The sequence below is a fragment of the Salmo salar genome, chromosome ssa21 (genome assembly GCF_905237065.1).
Source record: "Salmo salar chromosome ssa21, Ssal_v3.1, whole genome shotgun sequence".
NCBI lineage: Eukaryota > Metazoa > Chordata > Actinopteri > Salmoniformes > Salmonidae > Salmo > Salmo salar.
This window is the reverse complement of record NC_059462.1, coordinates 11840031-11859198: the sequence shown is the minus strand read 5'-3', so window position 1 is coordinate 11859198 and position 19168 is coordinate 11840031. Positions and strand designations below refer to the sequence as shown.

General features: G+C 42.5%; 1 protein-coding gene across 1 annotated transcript in view; it reads right to left on the bottom strand.

The window, feature by feature from the left end:
- The window catches only part of LOC106581853 (ubiquitin carboxyl-terminal hydrolase 37), a 30435-nt gene extending 11375 nt beyond the window's left edge, over window positions 1-19060 (bottom strand). Inside the window, 14 exon segments of the mRNA XM_014164270.2 lie at window positions 1933-2050; window positions 2288-2406; window positions 2408-2506; window positions 2589-2712; window positions 3135-3266; window positions 10751-10906; window positions 11040-11133; window positions 11225-11313; window positions 11600-11677; window positions 12019-12134; window positions 12238-12329; window positions 12435-12600; window positions 15933-16140; window positions 18812-19060. Of these exon segments, the coding sequence (XP_014019745.2) occupies window positions 1933-2050; window positions 2288-2406; window positions 2408-2506; window positions 2589-2712; window positions 3135-3266; window positions 10751-10906; window positions 11040-11133; window positions 11225-11313; window positions 11600-11677; window positions 12019-12134; window positions 12238-12329; window positions 12435-12600; window positions 15933-16106 (1557 nt within the window). The 5' untranslated portion in view covers window positions 16107-16140; window positions 18812-19060.
- Window positions 19061-19168: the final 108 nt, after the last annotated feature.

The following is a 19168-nucleotide window of genomic DNA, read 5'->3' as shown; positions in this document are numbered from 1 at the left end:
TCAACTTTCTTAATATTAAGCACATTGCTCGTCTTTACAACAGAAGTATAGCCTACCTGGCTGGCATGAAAATGAACCATGGGAAAAAGAGTCCTCCATTTGCTATTTAAGTGCATAGATGTATTTTTCCCCCTGCCCCTGTTTTGAGACAGGTGCATGATAATGGTCCATTCTAAATGAAATTTCACATTTTATTTAGTATATGTAAAGACAAGATTAAATCAAGAATAGTCTGATGGGTGACAAAATTTGTCGATCACTTGTGAATTATATATTATCACTTGTGAATGATGCCCAGCGTAAGGCAAGAAACAATGCATTCCTTTTTTTGCGACTTCTTTAAATCATAGTCCCACACCTCATATAGCCTAGCCCATAGACCTATATGTTTGGTAAGGTTTGTATCACAACTAAAGTGACCAAATAACTTATTAAAATTAAGCACATTAATCTGCTTTACAAGGGGTGTAGAGCCTAACTGGCATACATAAGCAGGCCGCGAGTTTCAAGTTTGGGGAAGATAATTTACCATAAACATGTACCTTTATAATAAAAGCATTACTCGCATAATCACATTTGTGGTCACTTTTGATAGTGTTTTCCCGCTAATGGAACATTCGCGCTTATAGCCTACTGCCGTATGTGCATTGCTGCGCTTATAATGTGAAGAAATAAACTATTAGGCTATCACATTTTAAGCTAAACATTCTGATCTGTTGCATCAGCCTCATTGTGTAAAAAGATTGTTATGCTAGTGGTGGTATTAATTTGGGATCTATCGCATCCCACAAGTGTCCCAGACAATGTTGGGAATATTTATTTCTTGCACAGAATATAATAGGTCAAGCTTTGTACTATAAGAGATAGTAGATCGACATAGGCTAGTGCTTTTGCTATTTGTTAGTCCTACTCATCTTGTTGGCTGACAAATGTAGACAGTTCTTCCAATAGCTTTAATATGAACCTCGGAATTGTATAGACCCAATCACATGACGGAGATCCATGTGAGTGAGAGGTGCTTCAGAGCACACAGGGAGAAGGAAATTCTAATTATTATATTCAGCCCAAGGGCACAACGGCCACTGGCCGCAAAAGGCATGGATTTCTTTAGGGGGCAATACGGCCAAACAAAGGGGATACCGCTGGGAAATCCAAGGCATTATCAAGTGCTTGTCAAATTCTGAATAAGAGACTGATGAAGTGTGAACAGCCTGCACAAAAAACAAAGCAGAGCTCATGCCTTTCATGTGACTTTTTTCAAATCATCATTTAGAGTCGCATCATGCAGCCTTAGAATGTCTAAAAAATATAAACATAGAGCCCAACGTTTGTAGAACAACTAAAGTTACATAAATAACTAAATTAAGCTTATAGGAGTACCTGTTTCTTTAACCGCTCAACATAGAATGTGCGCACTCCCACAAATCGGTTTGGAGAAAATTTCAGCTTTGTTCAATTGTATTCTTCATACTATAAAACATTATAAAATAATGGCACGGAATTCTAAGAAAATGTCTGCTAAATGAGTATAGCCCACAGCCATATGGCAAAGCCAGATAAGGACAACACAGAGTGTGCTATTCTGTTCTTCTGAAATGGACTACATTTTCTTCATATCATGTTTCTTTAGACCAGTCTAAAATAAATAATGGATTTATTGTGAAAGTGAAGGCCATATTACATGGATTTATTAGACTTTTTAAAATGTAGATGTTCCAAAGGTCTGCATCAGTGGCTTGTAGGCTGTGTGTGGAAGCCAGGAGATGCTAAATGTGTTCATGTTAATTAACGGTCAATTACCGTGAGACTGGCAGTTAATTGCTTGACAATGCCCAGCTGACGAAATTTCATGACCGCCACAGCCCTAGTCGATACACAGTATATTTGGACAGGGAGCTAGTCTGGTGGTTTTTGGGGACAGTGGACACGCACCCTGAAGAAGAGGTCCAGAGAGTCCTGGATGGACCGGAGAGGGATGGTCTTCTTCCTGCGAGGCAGGTCAATGGACAGGTCGTTGAACTGCTCCCGCTTGGTCACTACTTCTCCACAGCTGAAACCACACAATAGCACAACCTTTTTTCATGATTTGTTGTTAATAACATGACATTCGGTCGGTCTTTATGACAACTTCATATGTTTAGGAAAGGTAATACCATTAAAGCTAAAGGAATGGACTCTTAAAAGCTAAATCTATGATGTCTAATACACGTCCATTATTTTATTTTCCATCAGGGAAGAGATGTACCACCCAGAAATCCACAGTCTGAGAAGGTGATGATTCACTCACCCTTTGCAGGTGATGGTGTGCTGCACCTCAAACTCCATGTTGACCACCACGGGGCAGGTGTAGGTGTGTGAGGTGTCCGCCTCCTCCCCAGGCCTGACCGCGACCGCCTGCTGGGGGGGCCTCGTCCCATGCCGCCGATTCACTCTTCCAGCTCTTGTTCACCTTCTCCATGTCCTCCTTAAGCTGGTCCAGGCACTGGCTCAGGAACTCATGGGCGTCCTGGGGGGGGGGGGTGGGGGTGTAAGTATACAGAGCTACAAATGAGCCAAAATGGTTGTGGTGCAAATATTATAGGTCTTACGTTCTGCATGTATCCAGAGAAGCGCTCGGCTGTGGAGGAGATGGAACTCTTCACTCTCCTCAGCAGGTCTTTCTTTACCTCGGGGCACGAGATGTCCTTCTTGGCCAGCAAGTGGGCAAAGCGTCTGCACACACAACAGAGAGGAGGGTCAGTGAGGGTGCAGGGCAGGTACACAAGTCAGCTGAGCAGTTAGAGAAATATTGAGTCATAGACATGAAATCACTAAGCCACCTAAACAAAAACAGCTTTTAAAAGGGTGCATCCCTTGTTAAAGTGGAAATATTCTCAACAGTGTTTAATAGGAAGAGAAATAAGATGATAACAGTTGAGGAATTTATTGAACGAGTGACAGTTTCCTATATCCAGTTCTGGGGTTAGCTGAAGAGTCATCCTGTGTAGCTTGCAATGCCAGGGTTGTGGGTTCGATTCCCATAGGGGACCAGTACAAAAATGTGGGCACTCACTCCTGTAAGTCACTCTGGATAATAGCATCTGCTAAATGACTAAAATCTAAAACAAAGGGTGACTGCAGTAACAGTAGGCTACCTGAGTAGGGCGTTGGCGGGGACCTTCTTCCATGGGATTCCCTGCTTCAGCAGGTCATTGGAGAACGACGGCAGGCTGAAGAGAGACTGCAGGATGGCGTTCATGTAACACGTGTTGCCCAGGTTGGAGAATCTGCAGCAAAGAGGTTAGAGAAAACTGTAAGAATAACTCCATCCATGTACCACAACCACTGGTGAAAAGACATGTTTTCAACTGACAGTATCTGCTTCGGCACATTAGGGCTGTAAGCGACAACAAAAAAATCTTTGTTGACCGAAATGTCTTCTTTCGACCAATCAATTGGTTGACATTCTTGTGTGTCTATTTTTCCATTTAGACACACCCTGTGTGTTTTAATAAAATCAACTATATGTATTAAGCTTTGATGCTTTAATTCTTAAGAGTCTATGCCGTTGGGGTGTGGGGGGGATGGGTTCAAAGCTGACATATGGAATTGTTTTGAGATAGTCATACTATGGATCATTTAGCCATTTGATTTTGAATATCAAGGACCCCTTTAGATATCCCGATTTTTTAATGTTTTTTAATATTTGATATAAAAACATACTACTATAACCCAGAGAACTGCATTGAGTAACATCCATAAAAAATGGCAAAAAAGACATTCAAAATAAAATCAGAAACAAGGTTTTGAAGTGTTTGTCCTATATCTGGGAGATAAGAAAGCTCATGATATACAGTGCCTTCAAAAAGGATTCAGACCCCTTGACTTTTTCCATGTTAGGTTACAGCCTTATTTTAAAATATATTAAACTGTTTTTTCCCCCCATCAATCGAGACACAATATCCCATAATGACAAAGCAAAAACAGGTTTGACAAATTTTCGCCAATTTAGTAAAAATAAAAAATCGTAAATATCACATTTACATAAGTATTCAGACCATTTACTCAGTATTTTGTTGAAGCACCTTTGGCAGCAACTACAGCCTCGATTATTTTTGGATATGACGCTACAAGCATGGCACACTTGCATTTTGGTAGTTTCTCCCATTCTTCTCTGCAGATCCTCTCAAGCTCTGTCAGGTTGGATGGGGAGCGTCGCTGCACAGCTATTTTCAGGTCTCTCCAGAGATGTTCGATCAGGTTCAAGTCCGGGCTCTGGCTTGGCCACTCAAGGACATCAAGACTTGTCCCGAAGCCACTCCTGCGTTGTCTTGGCTGTGTGGTAAGGGTCGTTGTCATGTTGGAAGGTGAACCTTCACTCCAGTCTGAGGTCCTGAGCAGGTTTCATTAAAGATCTCTGTGCTCCGTTCATCTTTGTCTCGCTCCTGACTAGTCTCCCAGTCCCTGCCGCTGAAAAACATCCCCACAGAATGATGCTGCCACCACCATGCTTCACCATAGGGATGGTGCCAGGTTTCTTCCAGATGTGACACTTGGAATTCAGGCCAAAGAGTTCAATCTTGGTTTCATCAGACCAGAGATTTTTGGCAAACTCCAAGCAGGCTGTCATGTGCCTTTTACTGAGGCGTGGCTTGTCTGGCCACTCTACCATAAAGGCCTGATTGGTGGTATGCTGTAGAGATGGTTGTCCTTCTGGAAGGTTCAACCATCACCACTGAGGAACTCTAGAGCTCTGTCAGAGAGACCATTGAGTTCTTGCTCACCTCCCTGACCAAGGCCCTTCTCCCCCGATTGTTCAGTTTGGCCGGGTGGCCAGCTCTAGGAAGAGTCTTGATGGTACCAAACTTCTTCCATTTAAGAATGATGGAGGCCTCTGTTCTTGGGGACCTTCAATGCTGCAGACACTTTTTGGTAACGCAGACATTTGTTGGTAACATTCCCTATATCTGTGCCTCAACACAATCTTGTCTCGGCGCTTTACGGACAATTCATTTGACATCATGGCTTGGTTTTTGCTCTGATATGCACTGTCAACTGTGGGATCTTATATAGAAAGGTGTGTGCCTTTCCAAATCATGTCCAATCAATTGAATTTACCACAGGTGGACTCCAATCAATTTGAAGAAACATCTCAAGGATGATCAATGGAAACAGGATGCACCGGAGCTCAATTTCGAGTCTCATAGCAAAGGGTCTGAATACTTATGTAAATAAGGTTTGTTGTTTATTTTTAAGACATTTACAACAACAACAAAAAAGACATATTTTGCTTTCATTATAGGGTATTGTGTGTAGATCTGAGGAATTATTTTAATTTACTCCCTTTTAGAACAAGGCTGTAATGTAACAAAACATTTTGAAAACTAATACTTTCCAAAGGCACTTTAAAAAATATATATTATTATTTTACACATATTAAACATATTTTTGGGTAGGTAACAAAACTACCTTCATACTTACATAAAAAAAATGTAATACTGGTGCTGGTTCAGACAAGTCCCGTGACACTTGTGGGGGTCATAAAGCAAAACAGAGAATCTCACCTTTCCACAGTGGGGTCAGTTTGTAGCCTGAACAGTTCGGACGCTACAAACAGAAGTTGGCACATCGACACTATGGACTTCAGACGAGTCCCCTGACACTTGTCTGTGGTCGTAGAGCAAAACGGAGACCACCATCGTGTTCGTTTGAGTCTACCTTTTCCACAGTGGTCTAGTTAGGATGCTACAGATGTTTGTCTCCTGGTCTGACAAACACTGCTCTAGCTATGTCACCTTTCACTGCAGATGTGGAAGGGCGACATTGGCGGATTGAGACTGATCCAATGCAAAAATAGATATCGCTAGGTTAAACTGACAGATTTTGATGGGGATTGTATTACGTTACTTAGACTGACCGGTGCGTCAATCGAGTCTACAGGGGTTAAGCACACTATGATGAAATAAGTCAAATGACTTAAGAGGGAGCCAGAGAACATGATCGCCAGAATAATAAAATCTTAACCTGAACCTTACCATCCTCCTCCCATTTCTGCTGGCTTTCGCAGACTCTGCCGTTACTCTCCCGAAGTTGCCAGTAATAGCCTACATGAGGAGTCGGCACCATTATCATGTGGAATGCCAATTTATCTTAAGATTTCTACCAATCTGCGTGCCAGTTCTTTCATGGAACAGTTTAATTGAATTTATAATAACGTCTTCGTATCTAAATCATTGTCATGTGGTTAATCAAACTTGTAACCAAACGAAAATTATACAAACCTAAAAAGTAACTTATACTGCCAACTACGTAAAAACAATCGCCTACATACGCCAACAAATAAAAACAGTGCAGCCTGCAGGTTGAAAATATCCTGATAGGAATAAATCACATTGTTGCAGACAGGCCATGGGTAGCCAAACTTTAAACATTGTATCAACTATTAACTTGGGTCTGACCCAAAGCACATGCTAGCAAAATTGCGTAAGATATTCTGGGCCTTCCGAGTTTCCCGTGCCAGTGAGCTCGGGACAGACACAGCTGTAAGCTCTTTGCATAAGGGATAAGAAATAATCAGGTAGGCCTATTTTATGACACTTCCACTGGATCAGATCATGATATTTTTTCCTTTCATGCTGAGTGGTTATTGAAAAAGGAGAGAGCTGGAAAGATTTTTTCAAATAAACTCAGCAAAAAGAGAAACGTCCCTTTTTCAGGACCCTGTCTTTCAAAGATAATTCGTAAAAATCCTAATAACTTCCCAGATCTTCATTGTAAAGGGTTTAAACACTGTTTGCCATGCTTGTTCAATGAACCATAAACAATTAATGAACATGCACCTGTGGAACGGTCGTTAAGACAAACAGCTTACAGACAGTAGACAATTAAGGTCACAATTATGAAAACTTAGGACACGAAAGAGGCATTTCTACTGACTCTGAAAAACACCAAAAGAAAGATGCCCAGGGTCCCTGCTCATCTGTGTGAACGTGGCTTAGGCATGCTGCAAGGAGGCATGAGGACTGCAGATGTGGCCAGGGCAATAAATTGCAATGTCCGTACTGTGAGACGCCTAAGACAGCGCTACAGGGAAACAGGACGGACAGCTGATCGTCCTCGCAGTGGCAGACCACGTGTAACACCACCTGCACAGGATCGGAACATCACACCTACGGAACAGGTACAGGATGGCAACAACAACTGCCGGGGTTACATCAGGAACGCACAATCCCTCCATCAGTGCTCAGACTGTCCACAACAGGCTGAGAGAGGCTGGACTGAGGGCTTGTAGGCCTGTTGTAAGGCAGGCCCTCACCAGGCATCACCGGCAACAACGTCGCCTATGGGCACAAATCCACCATCGCTGGACCAGACAGGACTGGCAAAAAGTGCTCTTCACTGATGAGTCACGGTTTCGTCTCACCAGGGGTGATAGTTGGATTTGCGTTTATCATCGAAGGAATGAGCGTTACACCGAGGCCTGTACTCTGGAGCGGGATTGATTTGGAGGTGGAGGGTCCGTCATGGTCTGGGGTGGTGTGTCACAGCAGCATCGGACTGAGCTTGTTGTCATTGCAGGCAATCTCAACGCTGTGCGTTACAGGGAAGACATCCTCCATCCTCATGTGGTACCTGTCCTGCAGGCTCATACTGACATGAGCCTCCAGCATGACAATGCCACCAGCCATACTGCTCGTTCTGTGCGTGATTTCCTGCAAGACAGGAATGTCAGTGTTCTGCCATGGCCAGTGAAGAGCCCGGATCTCAATCCCATTGAGCAGGCCTGGGATTTGTTGGATCGGAGGGTGAGGGCCATTCCCCCCAGAAATGTACAGGAACTTGCAGGTGCCTTGGTGGAAGAGTAGGGTAACATCTCACAGCAAGAACTGGAAGATTTGGTGCAGTCCATGAGGAGGAGATGAACTGCAGTACTTAATGCAGCTAGTGGTACACCAGACACTGACTTACTTTTGATTTTGACAAGATTCAACAACAGAGACATAAACTGAACCAGTTCCACAGACATGTGACTAACAGAAATTGAATAATGTGTCCCTGAACAAAGGGGGGGGCCTTGTTCAGGGACACATTATTCCATTTCTGTTAGTCGCATGTCTGTGGAACTGGTTCAGTTTGTCTCCGTTGTTGAATCTTGTTATGTTCAGACAAATATTTACACATGTTAAGTTTGCTGAAAATAAACACAGTTGATAGTGAGAGGACATTTCTTTTTTTGCTGAGTTTACATAGAGGAACTATTGTCATTCTCAATAGATATAAAAACAGACTGCTTGCTGTTCGAGGTTGAGAAAACATTACTTTGAGAAGCTCCACAGCTCATTAGTGGTGGTGCATTAAGTCAATCAGAAATACTATCAGATCCCCAAATGGGCATTTTTATATGCCTACATTTGCGCGCAGGCCAGGTAGCCTATAGGCCTACTTCCATGCGTAATCAGGTACGCGTCCTTACTAAAAATTGACAGGAGCGCTCAAAACAAAAGACTAACTAAATTGACAAAACTCGTAAAAGGAATGAAATAAACCCAAACTTGTTTCTCACAAGTGTAGCATAGGTTGTGCTCTCTGCAAACAATGCGTCCCCTCCGACAATGAGAACAGTAAAAGACTGGAATACTAATATATTTCATGCATTAACAGAAATTACCATAATCAAACAAACATTATAGATGAAAAAATATAGGAATTAACAGCAAATGTACTACTGGTAATTTATGTAATGGAGAATTGATAGACACTAACGCAAACAATTCACACAATGAAGTTAAGAACCAATGAATGTGCACAAATTGGCAGGAGAGCGCATACAGTGGGGGAAAAAAGTATTTGATCCCCTGCTGATTTTGTACGTTTGCCCACTGACAAAGAAAGGATCAGTCAATAATTTTAATGGTCGATTTATTTGAACAGTGAGAGACAGAATAACAACAAAATTATCCAGAAAAACGTATGTCAGAAATGTTATAAATTGATTTGGATTTTAATGAGGGAAATAAGTATTTGACCACCTCTCAATCAGAAAGATTTCTGGCTCCCAGGTGTCTTTTATACAGGTAACGAGCTGAGATTAGGAGCACACTCTTAAAGGGAGTGCTCCTAACCACAGCTTGTTACCTGTAAAAAAGACACCTGTCCACAGAAGCAATCAATCAATCAGATTCCAAACTCTCCCCCATGGCCAAGACCAAAGAGCTCTCCAAGGATGTCAGGGACAAGATTGTAGACCTACACAAGCGGAATGGGCTACAAGACCATCGCCAAGCAGCTTGGTGAGAAGGTGACAACAGTTGGTGTGATTATTCGCAAATGGAAGAAACACAAAAGAACTGTCAATATCCCTCGGCCTGGGGCTCCATGCAAGATCTCACCTCGTGGAGTTGCAATGATCATGAGAACGGTGAGGAATCAGCCCAGAACTACACGGGAGGATCTTGTCAATGATCTCAAGGCAGCTGGGACCATAGTGACCAAGAAAACAATTGGTAACACACTACGCCGTGAAGGACTGAAATCCTGCAGCGCCCGCAAGGTCCCCCTGCTCAAGAATACATATACATGCCCGTCTGAAGTTTGCCAATGAACATCTGAATGACTCAGAGGACAACTGGTGAAAGTGTTGTGGTCAGATGAGACCAAAATGGAGCTCTCAACTCGCCGTGTTTGGAGGAGGAATGCTGCCTATGACCCCATCTCCAACGTCAAACATGGAGGTGGAAACATTATGCTTTGGGGGTGTTTTTCTGCTAAGGGGACAGGACAACTTCACCGCATCAAAGGGACGATGGACGGGGCCATGTAGCGTCAAATCTTGGGTGAGAATCTCCTTCCCTCAGCCAGGGCATTGAAAATGGGTCATGGATGGGTATTCCAGCATGACAATGACCCAAAACACACGGCCAAGGCAACAAAGGAGTGGCTCAGGAAGAAGCACATTAAGGTCCTGGAGTGGCCTAGCCAGTCTCCAGACCTTAATCCCATAGAAAATCTGTGGAGGGAGCTGAAGGTTCGAGTTGCCAAACGTCAGCCTCGAAACCGTAATGACTTGGAGAAGATCTGCAAAGAGGAGTGGGACAAAATCCCTCCTGAGATGTGCGCAAACCTGGTGGCCAACTACAAGACACGTCTGACCTCTGATTGCCAACAAGGGTTTTGCCACCAAGTACTAAATCATGTTTTGCAGAGGGGTCAAATACTTATTTCCCTCATTAAAATGCAAATCATTTTATAACATTTCACATGCGTTTTTTGTTGTTATTCTGTCTCTCGCTGTTCAAATAAATCTACTATTAAAATTATAGACTGATCATTTCTTTGTAACTGGGTAAACGTACAAAATCAGCAGGGGATCAAATACTTTTTTCTCCCACTGTATTCTGGAGAGAGACGTGCATTGTGCATCTTAGCCACACTCCCCTTCTTCTTGGACTGTGCCATCCACGCAGCCTCCACTATGGATTAGTCTCGGCCTCCATAATGGATTAGTTCACAGAGATGGGTGTGAATAGGACTGGCATCTCGTGTTCCTTAAATTATATTTGCAACTGCTTGACAAAAAAAATCTTGGTCGACCAACAGCCTATCAACCAAACAATTGACTAATTGGGGTCAGCCGTATGGCACATTCATAACGAGCATTAACAGATATAGTAAATCACACATTACTGGTAGGTGGGCAGAACTAGAAAAGCCCCTCATTGACTCCGGAAGTTAACTTTAGAATAATCAGTATAACCCTGGGATGTCTCCTTACCCTTGCAGTGGAGGCTGGGGCTGGGCCAGAGTGGATGGTCTCGGCTTGTTCCAGCCACCGTAGTCCAGCATGGGGCGCACTTTCTTGAAGGGGGTCGAGTGATTGGGTAACATGAGACTTCTCTTAGCCGAGGTGGTCTGGGATGTACTGGATGGCCTGTGGAGGGAACGACAAATGTTGAAGAAGTCAAGGTGCGACAGCATCTTAACGATGCAGAAGAATGTTTTCTTAACATCCATGGGACAACCTGGTTCAATTAAGGTGCAAAAAAAAAAAAAAGATCACTTACCTGTCTAGGAAAGAGTTACTCGTGGAGTAGTCTTTGGTCACCGATCGGCTGCCGTAGAATGACGTGGGCTGAAGTGGCGCTGGAACCAGTAAAACTGGTGGGAAAGGTAGACAGTTATCACCGGGCGACTAGAGACGGCACAGTTCTAGTCTGGAGAAGGTCATCTCAATCTGACGAGGGCTTACCAGAGCAGCGGTTCTCCTCTACCTGTTTCAGCTTGTCTTTGCAGCTCAGCAGAAACTTCCTGGAGGGGTCCGACATGGTCTTGTTGTTGCTGAGATACAAGAAACAGTTTAGATTCACTGGTGCACAACTCTGCCCTACAAAGGCAAAGTGCAGTAACAGCAAATTTGGTCAAAAAGTTTTGATCTGTTGTAATGGCAGTTTCCCCTTTACGCTAAACCGGTGCTGCTAAATCCTGGGCGCGACTGTAAAAACACCTACCCCCTCACCCCCACTCGCTAGACACTCCCAGGCCGCCATGGACATAAGCCTAAATTGACAGGAAGGGAGGTGAAATCAAACCTTTGCTTGGTAAAGTAACATTGTCGTTGTCATACCTGGATGAGTCATTCTCCTTGGGGTAGTCCTTAGTCAGGTCGCTGTCAGAGGTGAGGTGTCTCTTCCTCTTCTCAATCCTGAAGGGGCAAAAGAAGGTTCTGAAGATGACGAATATGAAGTACACATTTTGAAATGTCCCTTTAAGAGTGGTTATGAGACCAATGCACACATGAAGACTAAAGCCTCTGTCAAATGAAGAAATGCAATCTCAGGAGAAAGGCTAGCGAGACAAGAGAGTGGTGGAAGAGGTGTGTTGGGATTCTCTACCTCCCACCCAGAAGTCCGCACTTGTTCACTCCCCCTTGTGAATTTAAAAGTCCAATCCACTTAAATAAATAAGGGGGGAAAATATGAGTGGAGAGTCAGGACGCAGCTAGTGTGTGATGCTTTATCTACCTGGATGGCCTGGCTTGCATACCTGTTCTCAGACAGCCCACTGCGGGAAGGTGTGGAAGTGACTCTGCTGGGACTGCTCAGGGGTTTGCGGGGCATCGTCTCCTCCCTGTTGTCCACACTGGGTCGTCTGGGTGTTGTCTGAAACAAGAGCCAGAGTTAAATAAGTCATCTTTTCAGAGAAGCAAAAACCAGGAACAGTATGGTTGTAAATGACAGGTACTTTCTTACAGCAACTCTTTACCTGTCGTTCTCCTCCAGGTGGGCTAATCTCGTGCTTTACGGATCGATTCCCGAGCACACTGAAGCTTGCACTTCCCTGGGATGTCTTTAGAACTACAAGAAAACAACACTTGTCTAACAGAAGGAGACCAGTTCCGCAGTAAATCATGCAAATTCGTAGAAACAGTTAATGATCTACAAGTTCCAATAGATTGTTACCTGTTGGTTTTCCCTGCTTCAACTTCTCAAGGTATTCTTTCATTTTCTCAGCCACAGCAGTGGGAATTCTCTCAAGGGTGACTACACTGCCATCCTTAAGAGACACCACAATTCGTCTCATAGTGTGCATGGACTGCATCATGACATTCTTCACATTATGGTTGAGCTGAAAGCATAGACATAGTATATGTTCATTATATATATCAAGACGATTCGATACATGGGCTCCGATTAGGGATGTTAAGTTTCAACGAGACGCATCAAAGATAAAAGTGCATCGGTCCGAGAGACCCCAAACGATCCAAATGTAGCATGCATATTTGAGACTGTTCAAAGGAGCCACCCTTTGCCTTGATGACAGCTTTGCACACCCTTGGCATTCTCTCAACCAGCTTCATGAGGTGGTCACCTGGAATGCATTTCAATTAACAGGTGTGCCTTGTTAAAAGTTAATTTGTGGAATTTCTTTCCTTCTTAATGCGTTTGAGCCAATCAGTTGTGTTGTGAAAAGGTAGGGGTGGTATACAGAAGATAGCCCTATTTGGTAAAATACCATATTATGGCAAGAACAGCTCAAACAAGCAAAGTGAAATGACAGTCCATCATTACTTTAAGACATGAAGGTCTGTCAATCTGGAAAATTACAAAAACTTTGAAAGTATCTTCAAGTGCAGTTGCAAAAACCATCAAGTGCTATGATGAAACTGCCTCTCATGAAGACCACCACAGGAAAGGAAGACCCAGAGTTATCTCTGCTGCAGAGGATAAGTTCATTACAGTTAACTGCACCTCAGATTTCCACCCAAATAAATGCTTCACAGAGTTCAAGTAGCAGATATCTCAACATCAACTGTTCAGAGGAGACTGCGTGAATCAGGCCTTCATGGTCAAATTGCTGCAAAGAAACCACTACTAAAGGACACCAATAAGAAGAAGGGACTCACTTGCTTGGGCCAAGAAATGAGCAATGGACATTAGACAGGAGTAAATCTCTAATTTAGTCTGAGGAGTCTAAATTAGATTTTTTGTTCCAACCACCGTGTCTTTGTGAGATGCAGAGTAGGTGAACGGATGATCTAGGCATGTGTGGTTCCCACCGTGAAACATGGAGGAGGAGGTGCGATGGTGCTTTGCTGGTGACACTGTCTGTGATTTATTTAGAATTCAAGGCACTTAACCAGCATGGCTACCACAGCATTCTGCATTGATATGCCATCCCATCTGGTTTGAACTTAGTGGGACTATCATTTGTTTTTCAACAGGACAATGACCCAACACACCTCCAGGCTGTGTAAGGGCAAGTTGACCAAGAAGGAGAGTGATGGAGTGCTGCATCAGATGACCTGGCCTCCACAATCACCTGACCTCAACCCAATTGGGATGGTTTGGGATGAGTCGGACCGCAGAGTGAAGGAAAAGCAGCCAACAAGTGCTCAGCATATGTGGGAACTCCTTCAAGACTGTTGGAAAAGCATTCCAGGTGAAGCTGGTTAACAGAATGCCAAGAGTGTGCAAAGCTGTCATTCAAGGAAAAGGGTGGCTATTTGAATAATCTCAAATACAAAATATATATTGATTTGTTTAACACTTTTTTGGTTACTACAGGATTCCATATGCATCTTTTTTAATTTAACCTTTTAAAACCTCTTTGGGCTAGGGGGCAGTATTTTCACGTCCGGATGAAAAGCATGCCCAGAGGAACCTGCCTGTTACTCAGGCCCTGAAGCTAGGATATGCATATTATTAGTAGATTTGGATAGAAAACACTCTGAAGTTTCTAAAACTGTTTGAATGATGTCTGTGAGTATAACAGAACTCATATGGCGGGTGAAAACCTGAGAAAAATCCAACCAGGAAGTGGGAAATCTGAGGCTTGTAGTTTTTCAAGTGATTGCCTATCCAATATACAGTGTAAATGGGGTCATATTGCACTTCCTAAGGCTTCCACTAGATGTCAACAGTCTTTAGAACGTTGTTTCAGGCTTCTACTGAATGGGGAGAGAATAAGAGCTGTTGGAATCAGGTGTCTGGAAAAAAGGCATGAGCTCAGTCACGTGCGCAGCCTTGGGAGCGAGCTGAGTTCTTCTTCATTCCTAAAGACAAAGGAATTGTCCGGTTGGAATTGTATTGAAGATTTATGATAAAAACATCCTAAAGATTGATTCTATACATTGTTTGACATGTTTCTACAAACTGTAGTATAACTTTTTTTTTTACTTTTCGTCTGGACTTAGTAAGCGCGCCTTGTGCATTTGGAATAGTGAACCTAACGCGCGAACAAAATGGAGGTATTTGGACATAAAGATTAACTTTATCAAACAAAACGAACATTTATTGTGGAACTGGGATTCCTGGGAGTGCATTCCGATGAAGATCATCAAAGGTAAGTGAATATTTATAATGCTATTTCTGACTTCTGTTGACTCCACAACATGGCGGGTATCTGTATGGCTTGTTTTGGTGTCTGAGCACTGTACTCTGATTATTGCAAGGTGTGCTTTCGCTGTGAAGCTTTTTTGAAATCTGACACAGCGGTTGCATTAAGGAGAAGTGTATCTTTAAATCTGTGCATAACACTTGTATATTTTATCAAAGTTTATGATAAGGATTTCTGTAAATTGATGTGGCTCTCTGCAAAATCACCGAAGTTTTTGGAGGCAAAACATTACTGAACATAACGCGCCACCGTAAACTGAGATTTTTGGATATAAATATGAATTTTATCGAACAAAACATACATGTATTGTGTAACATGAAGTCCTATGAGTGCCATCTGATGAAGATCATCAAAGGTTAGTGATTAATGTTCTCTATTTCTGCTTTTTGTGACTCCTCTCTTTGGCTGGAAAATGGCTGTATGTTTTTTTGTGACTAGGTGCTGACCTAACATAATCGTTTGGTGTGCTTTCGCTGTAAAGCCTTTTTGAAATCGGACACTGTGGTTGGATTAACGAGAATCTTATCTTTAAAAATGGTGTATAATACTTGTATGTTTGAGGAAATGTAATTATGAGATTTCTGTTTGAATTTGGCGCCCTGCACTTTCACTGGCTGTTCTCAAATCGATCCCGCTAAAGGGATTTGATCCGCAATAAGTTTTAACGAGGCAATTCAGTTAAGAACAAGTTATTATTTTCAATGACGGCCTACCGGGGAACAGTGGGTTAACTGCCTTGTTCAGGGGCAGGACGACAGATTCTTTAACTTTTCACCTCAGGGATTTGATTAAGTAACCTTTCAGTTACTGGCCCAACGCTCTAACCACTAGGCTACCTGCCGCCATATGTGTTATTTCATAGTTGATGTCTTCACTATTATTATACAATGTAGAAAAAAGTACAAATAAAGAAAAAACCTTGAATGCGTCGGTGTGTCCAAACTTTTGACTGGTACTGTACCTTAAAAGACAGTCTTAACATACAAAATTTCAGCTATTTAAGTCCAATGTAATCATGCCATTTTGTTAGGTGAATGAGCACATATAGGGAAAACTATTACCTGGAAACTTTTGAGCGCACCACCGGCATTGAACTTCAGGCACAGGTTGACTTTGTTATCCTTCTCAAGAACCTCGAAGGTTCCCTCCTTCCATCGAGTGGTGCCCACGTCTATGCTGTTGTAGCGTATTTTGACAACGCTTCCGCTGGAGAGCTTGGGCACTGCAGCTGCCATGGGTGATTGTCAGGGTTGTGGTCTCCAAATAAACCTAATGGAAGGGAAAAGTAGATTGTGTGCAAACAAGGACATATTTTTTAAATTAGGCTTGGGCGGTATACCGTATACAGGGTATTTGGAAATAGCCGCGGGATTGCTTTTCAATACCGTCAAAACTACTTTGATTTTTTTTATTATACATTTGAATGTGTAGCTACTTAATAAGTAAATACCTGCAGTCAACTTGTGCAATACGATAGGCGATAAAGAGATTACCAGTAGTCCCCAGTCACGTAGTATTTGTTTACAAGCACACAACGAGACCAGAGCCTTGTGAGTCACTTACTGTTTGTTGTGCAGCATGCGCCAGGTGATCTAGTTACAGTATGGAATTCACAACTAAATGTTTGCCAGCTAAATATCTTATGTTAACTGTCTAAAATGTGCTAAATGCTCTGCAGGTGTTTGCTAATTTAGTAGCTAGTTAGCCATCGAGCTCCTTGCAAAATTAAGATTTGCTTGGTAATAGCAGAGAATTCCATCCTGGATCAAGTATTTGTTTTGTGCATGCAGCAAACTGAGTAGCATGCATTTTTGAGTTACTTGTATAACTTTGAGCTGGGATGTCTGTCCTGCAAATAGTTTAGGTCAGAGACAGTATAAAATGTTAGCAATGTGTTCGTTAGCATTTAGTTTACATTCACCTTTAGATCTCAGAGGCTCAGTGGGGTTTGAAAATAGCACCCCTTGTGTTCAGTGCAAGTATTACAGAATATCCCAGGATATTACAAGAACAATATGAAGGTATGACAATCTGGATACCGCCCATGACTATTTTAAATATATATATTTTTAACATTTAGAGCACTAGTAAGAGAGCAGCAACTGAGTCGTCCAGTAACTTTTAACACATTGTTGGCGCAACAGTTGTCCTGTCCTATGGGTAAGTCTGGTTTGAAAGGGAACACTATGCCAAAAGACTTTAATTAAATAATATACAGTGCAGACCAGTGCACGTGACCTGGGCAATTTTTCCAAGCTGTAAGTTGAAATGTTCTGCTTATGTTTGGTCCCACGGTGTTGTTATTTGGCAGTGACAAATGTTTGCATGATGCAATTTCGTTTTTAACCTAATCAGGGAGGGGTTCACTTGTTTACCGATTTGCAAGTAAAGTCTTGGGACGCTCTGCTAGGCAGGGAAGTGTAAGTGTGGCATTATCCACAACCATCAAAGGTATTGTTCACGCATTACCCATTGGGCTGCAGTGTATTACGACAAGCATCCTTAGCCACTTGGTTAGTCCAATTGGTTAAACTTAGCTAGCAAGCAAGTGACATAGCTTAGATAGAGGGGGAACTAACGGTACTTAGCTAGCTATAATTGAACTGGCATAACGATAACTTAAATGTAAATAACGATGCTTGCTAAGTATGCCCCATTGTATGACAAATAGCCATGTTCAGAGATTCAACCTTATCTACATGGATCTCCCCAAAGAATGTAAAAGAGGGGCCCTGCGCCAACTTGTGGACTTACATATTTTATTCTATTACACGAGGGACGCAAAAAACATCATACCTGTGGGCATAGCGGGACAAGAAAGCAAGAAAAACAGTAATTGTAAAAGCAAGCCAGCATGATGGTATGTGTTGCTATGGTGATTTCCGTAAATAAACATAGCAAATCAACACTAAGACAGATGGCAAAAGTAACAATATTTTAAGATGTTTTATTTTTTGCCCGCACTACAAATAACTATAGCAGTCCACTAATACAGGACTAGTAATGGCCCAGTGCACTACTTTAAAAAAAAACGCTTACTATTTTGCGCAAGGGCACTGTCGGTGTGATCGAAGCGTTATGCCTACAGCGTCATTGCGAAAAATGGTATCCAGCATCATCTGGATATGTGCGCAACAAAAGTTCATAATTCCCCTTCTGCTACCATTTCTATCAAGCCGTCTACGCATATAGTTTGAGCAAACATTCGATAAATCCAACATGTGTACACACAGAACGCACTGCAACTGCCTCAGCAACGCTGCAAGGCAAACGCAGCGTTCCATTGGAAATGAATGTACTTCTATTATGCCAAAATGCAATAAAGCTGTCCGTGTGACCGAGGCGTTACACAACTCTGCAAGCGTATTCATGTCCAAATACATTTGGTTGCTTGTAAATGTTTTATTTACACCTTTTTTGGAAGTACATACCGGCCATAAAGGGAGTAAATGTTGATAGTTCCTAAGCGAAACTCCATACTGTATTTGGTGTGTAATGAACGTATTTTGACAATAATACGCTTTCAGAGCGGTCTAATTTGTTTGAATCGGAGCTTCCTGGGCAAACATCTCTGACGCACAGATAAGGTCTGGGGCAGGGAGGACACAGCCACACTACACTCGAGTCAGTTACTGTTGGCTAGATAACTGCTGTGATGCACCGCTAACCACTAGTTAGTTAGCTAACGTTAGCTAGCTTGGTAGCTGGCTAACTGGATATTACGAGATGAGATTGACGCCCCCAAATCAACTCAGCAAAACATCATTGGATAGTTACACATCTAGCTAACTGCGAAAGTCTAGCCATGTCCCATGCACGAGCAAGTTCGTAACTAACGATAGCTGGCTGCTAAAAAGGACAAGGAATAGCTAGCTAATTTGATTTTGTCATTTGGAGATAAACATCGCCTTGACTTAATTACAAGACAAGGAACACTTGCCTTTGAATGAAATATCCCTTAAACGAAACGTGTAAATTATAATATTTTTGTTTTAAATCCTCGGGGAGTAGTAAGTTGGTTTAGCCGGCATTCGGTGGCCCCAGTATTTTGTTGTTGACAGTGTGGTCCGCACGACGTTTTCCTCCAGTACTCGATGATGGCGGGAATGTGAAAATCTAGCGGAAATGATCTACGAGAACACATATCACATGTCTTCTCGCGATACTTAACCACGATGAATTGCGAACAAAATATTAAGATAGTTCAGTCAGGCCGTTAAGCATCGCAAAATATGATCAGTTCCGGTTTACTTAACAGGGTGTGTCTACCATAGACACCAATGGGTCTGACTTTCAT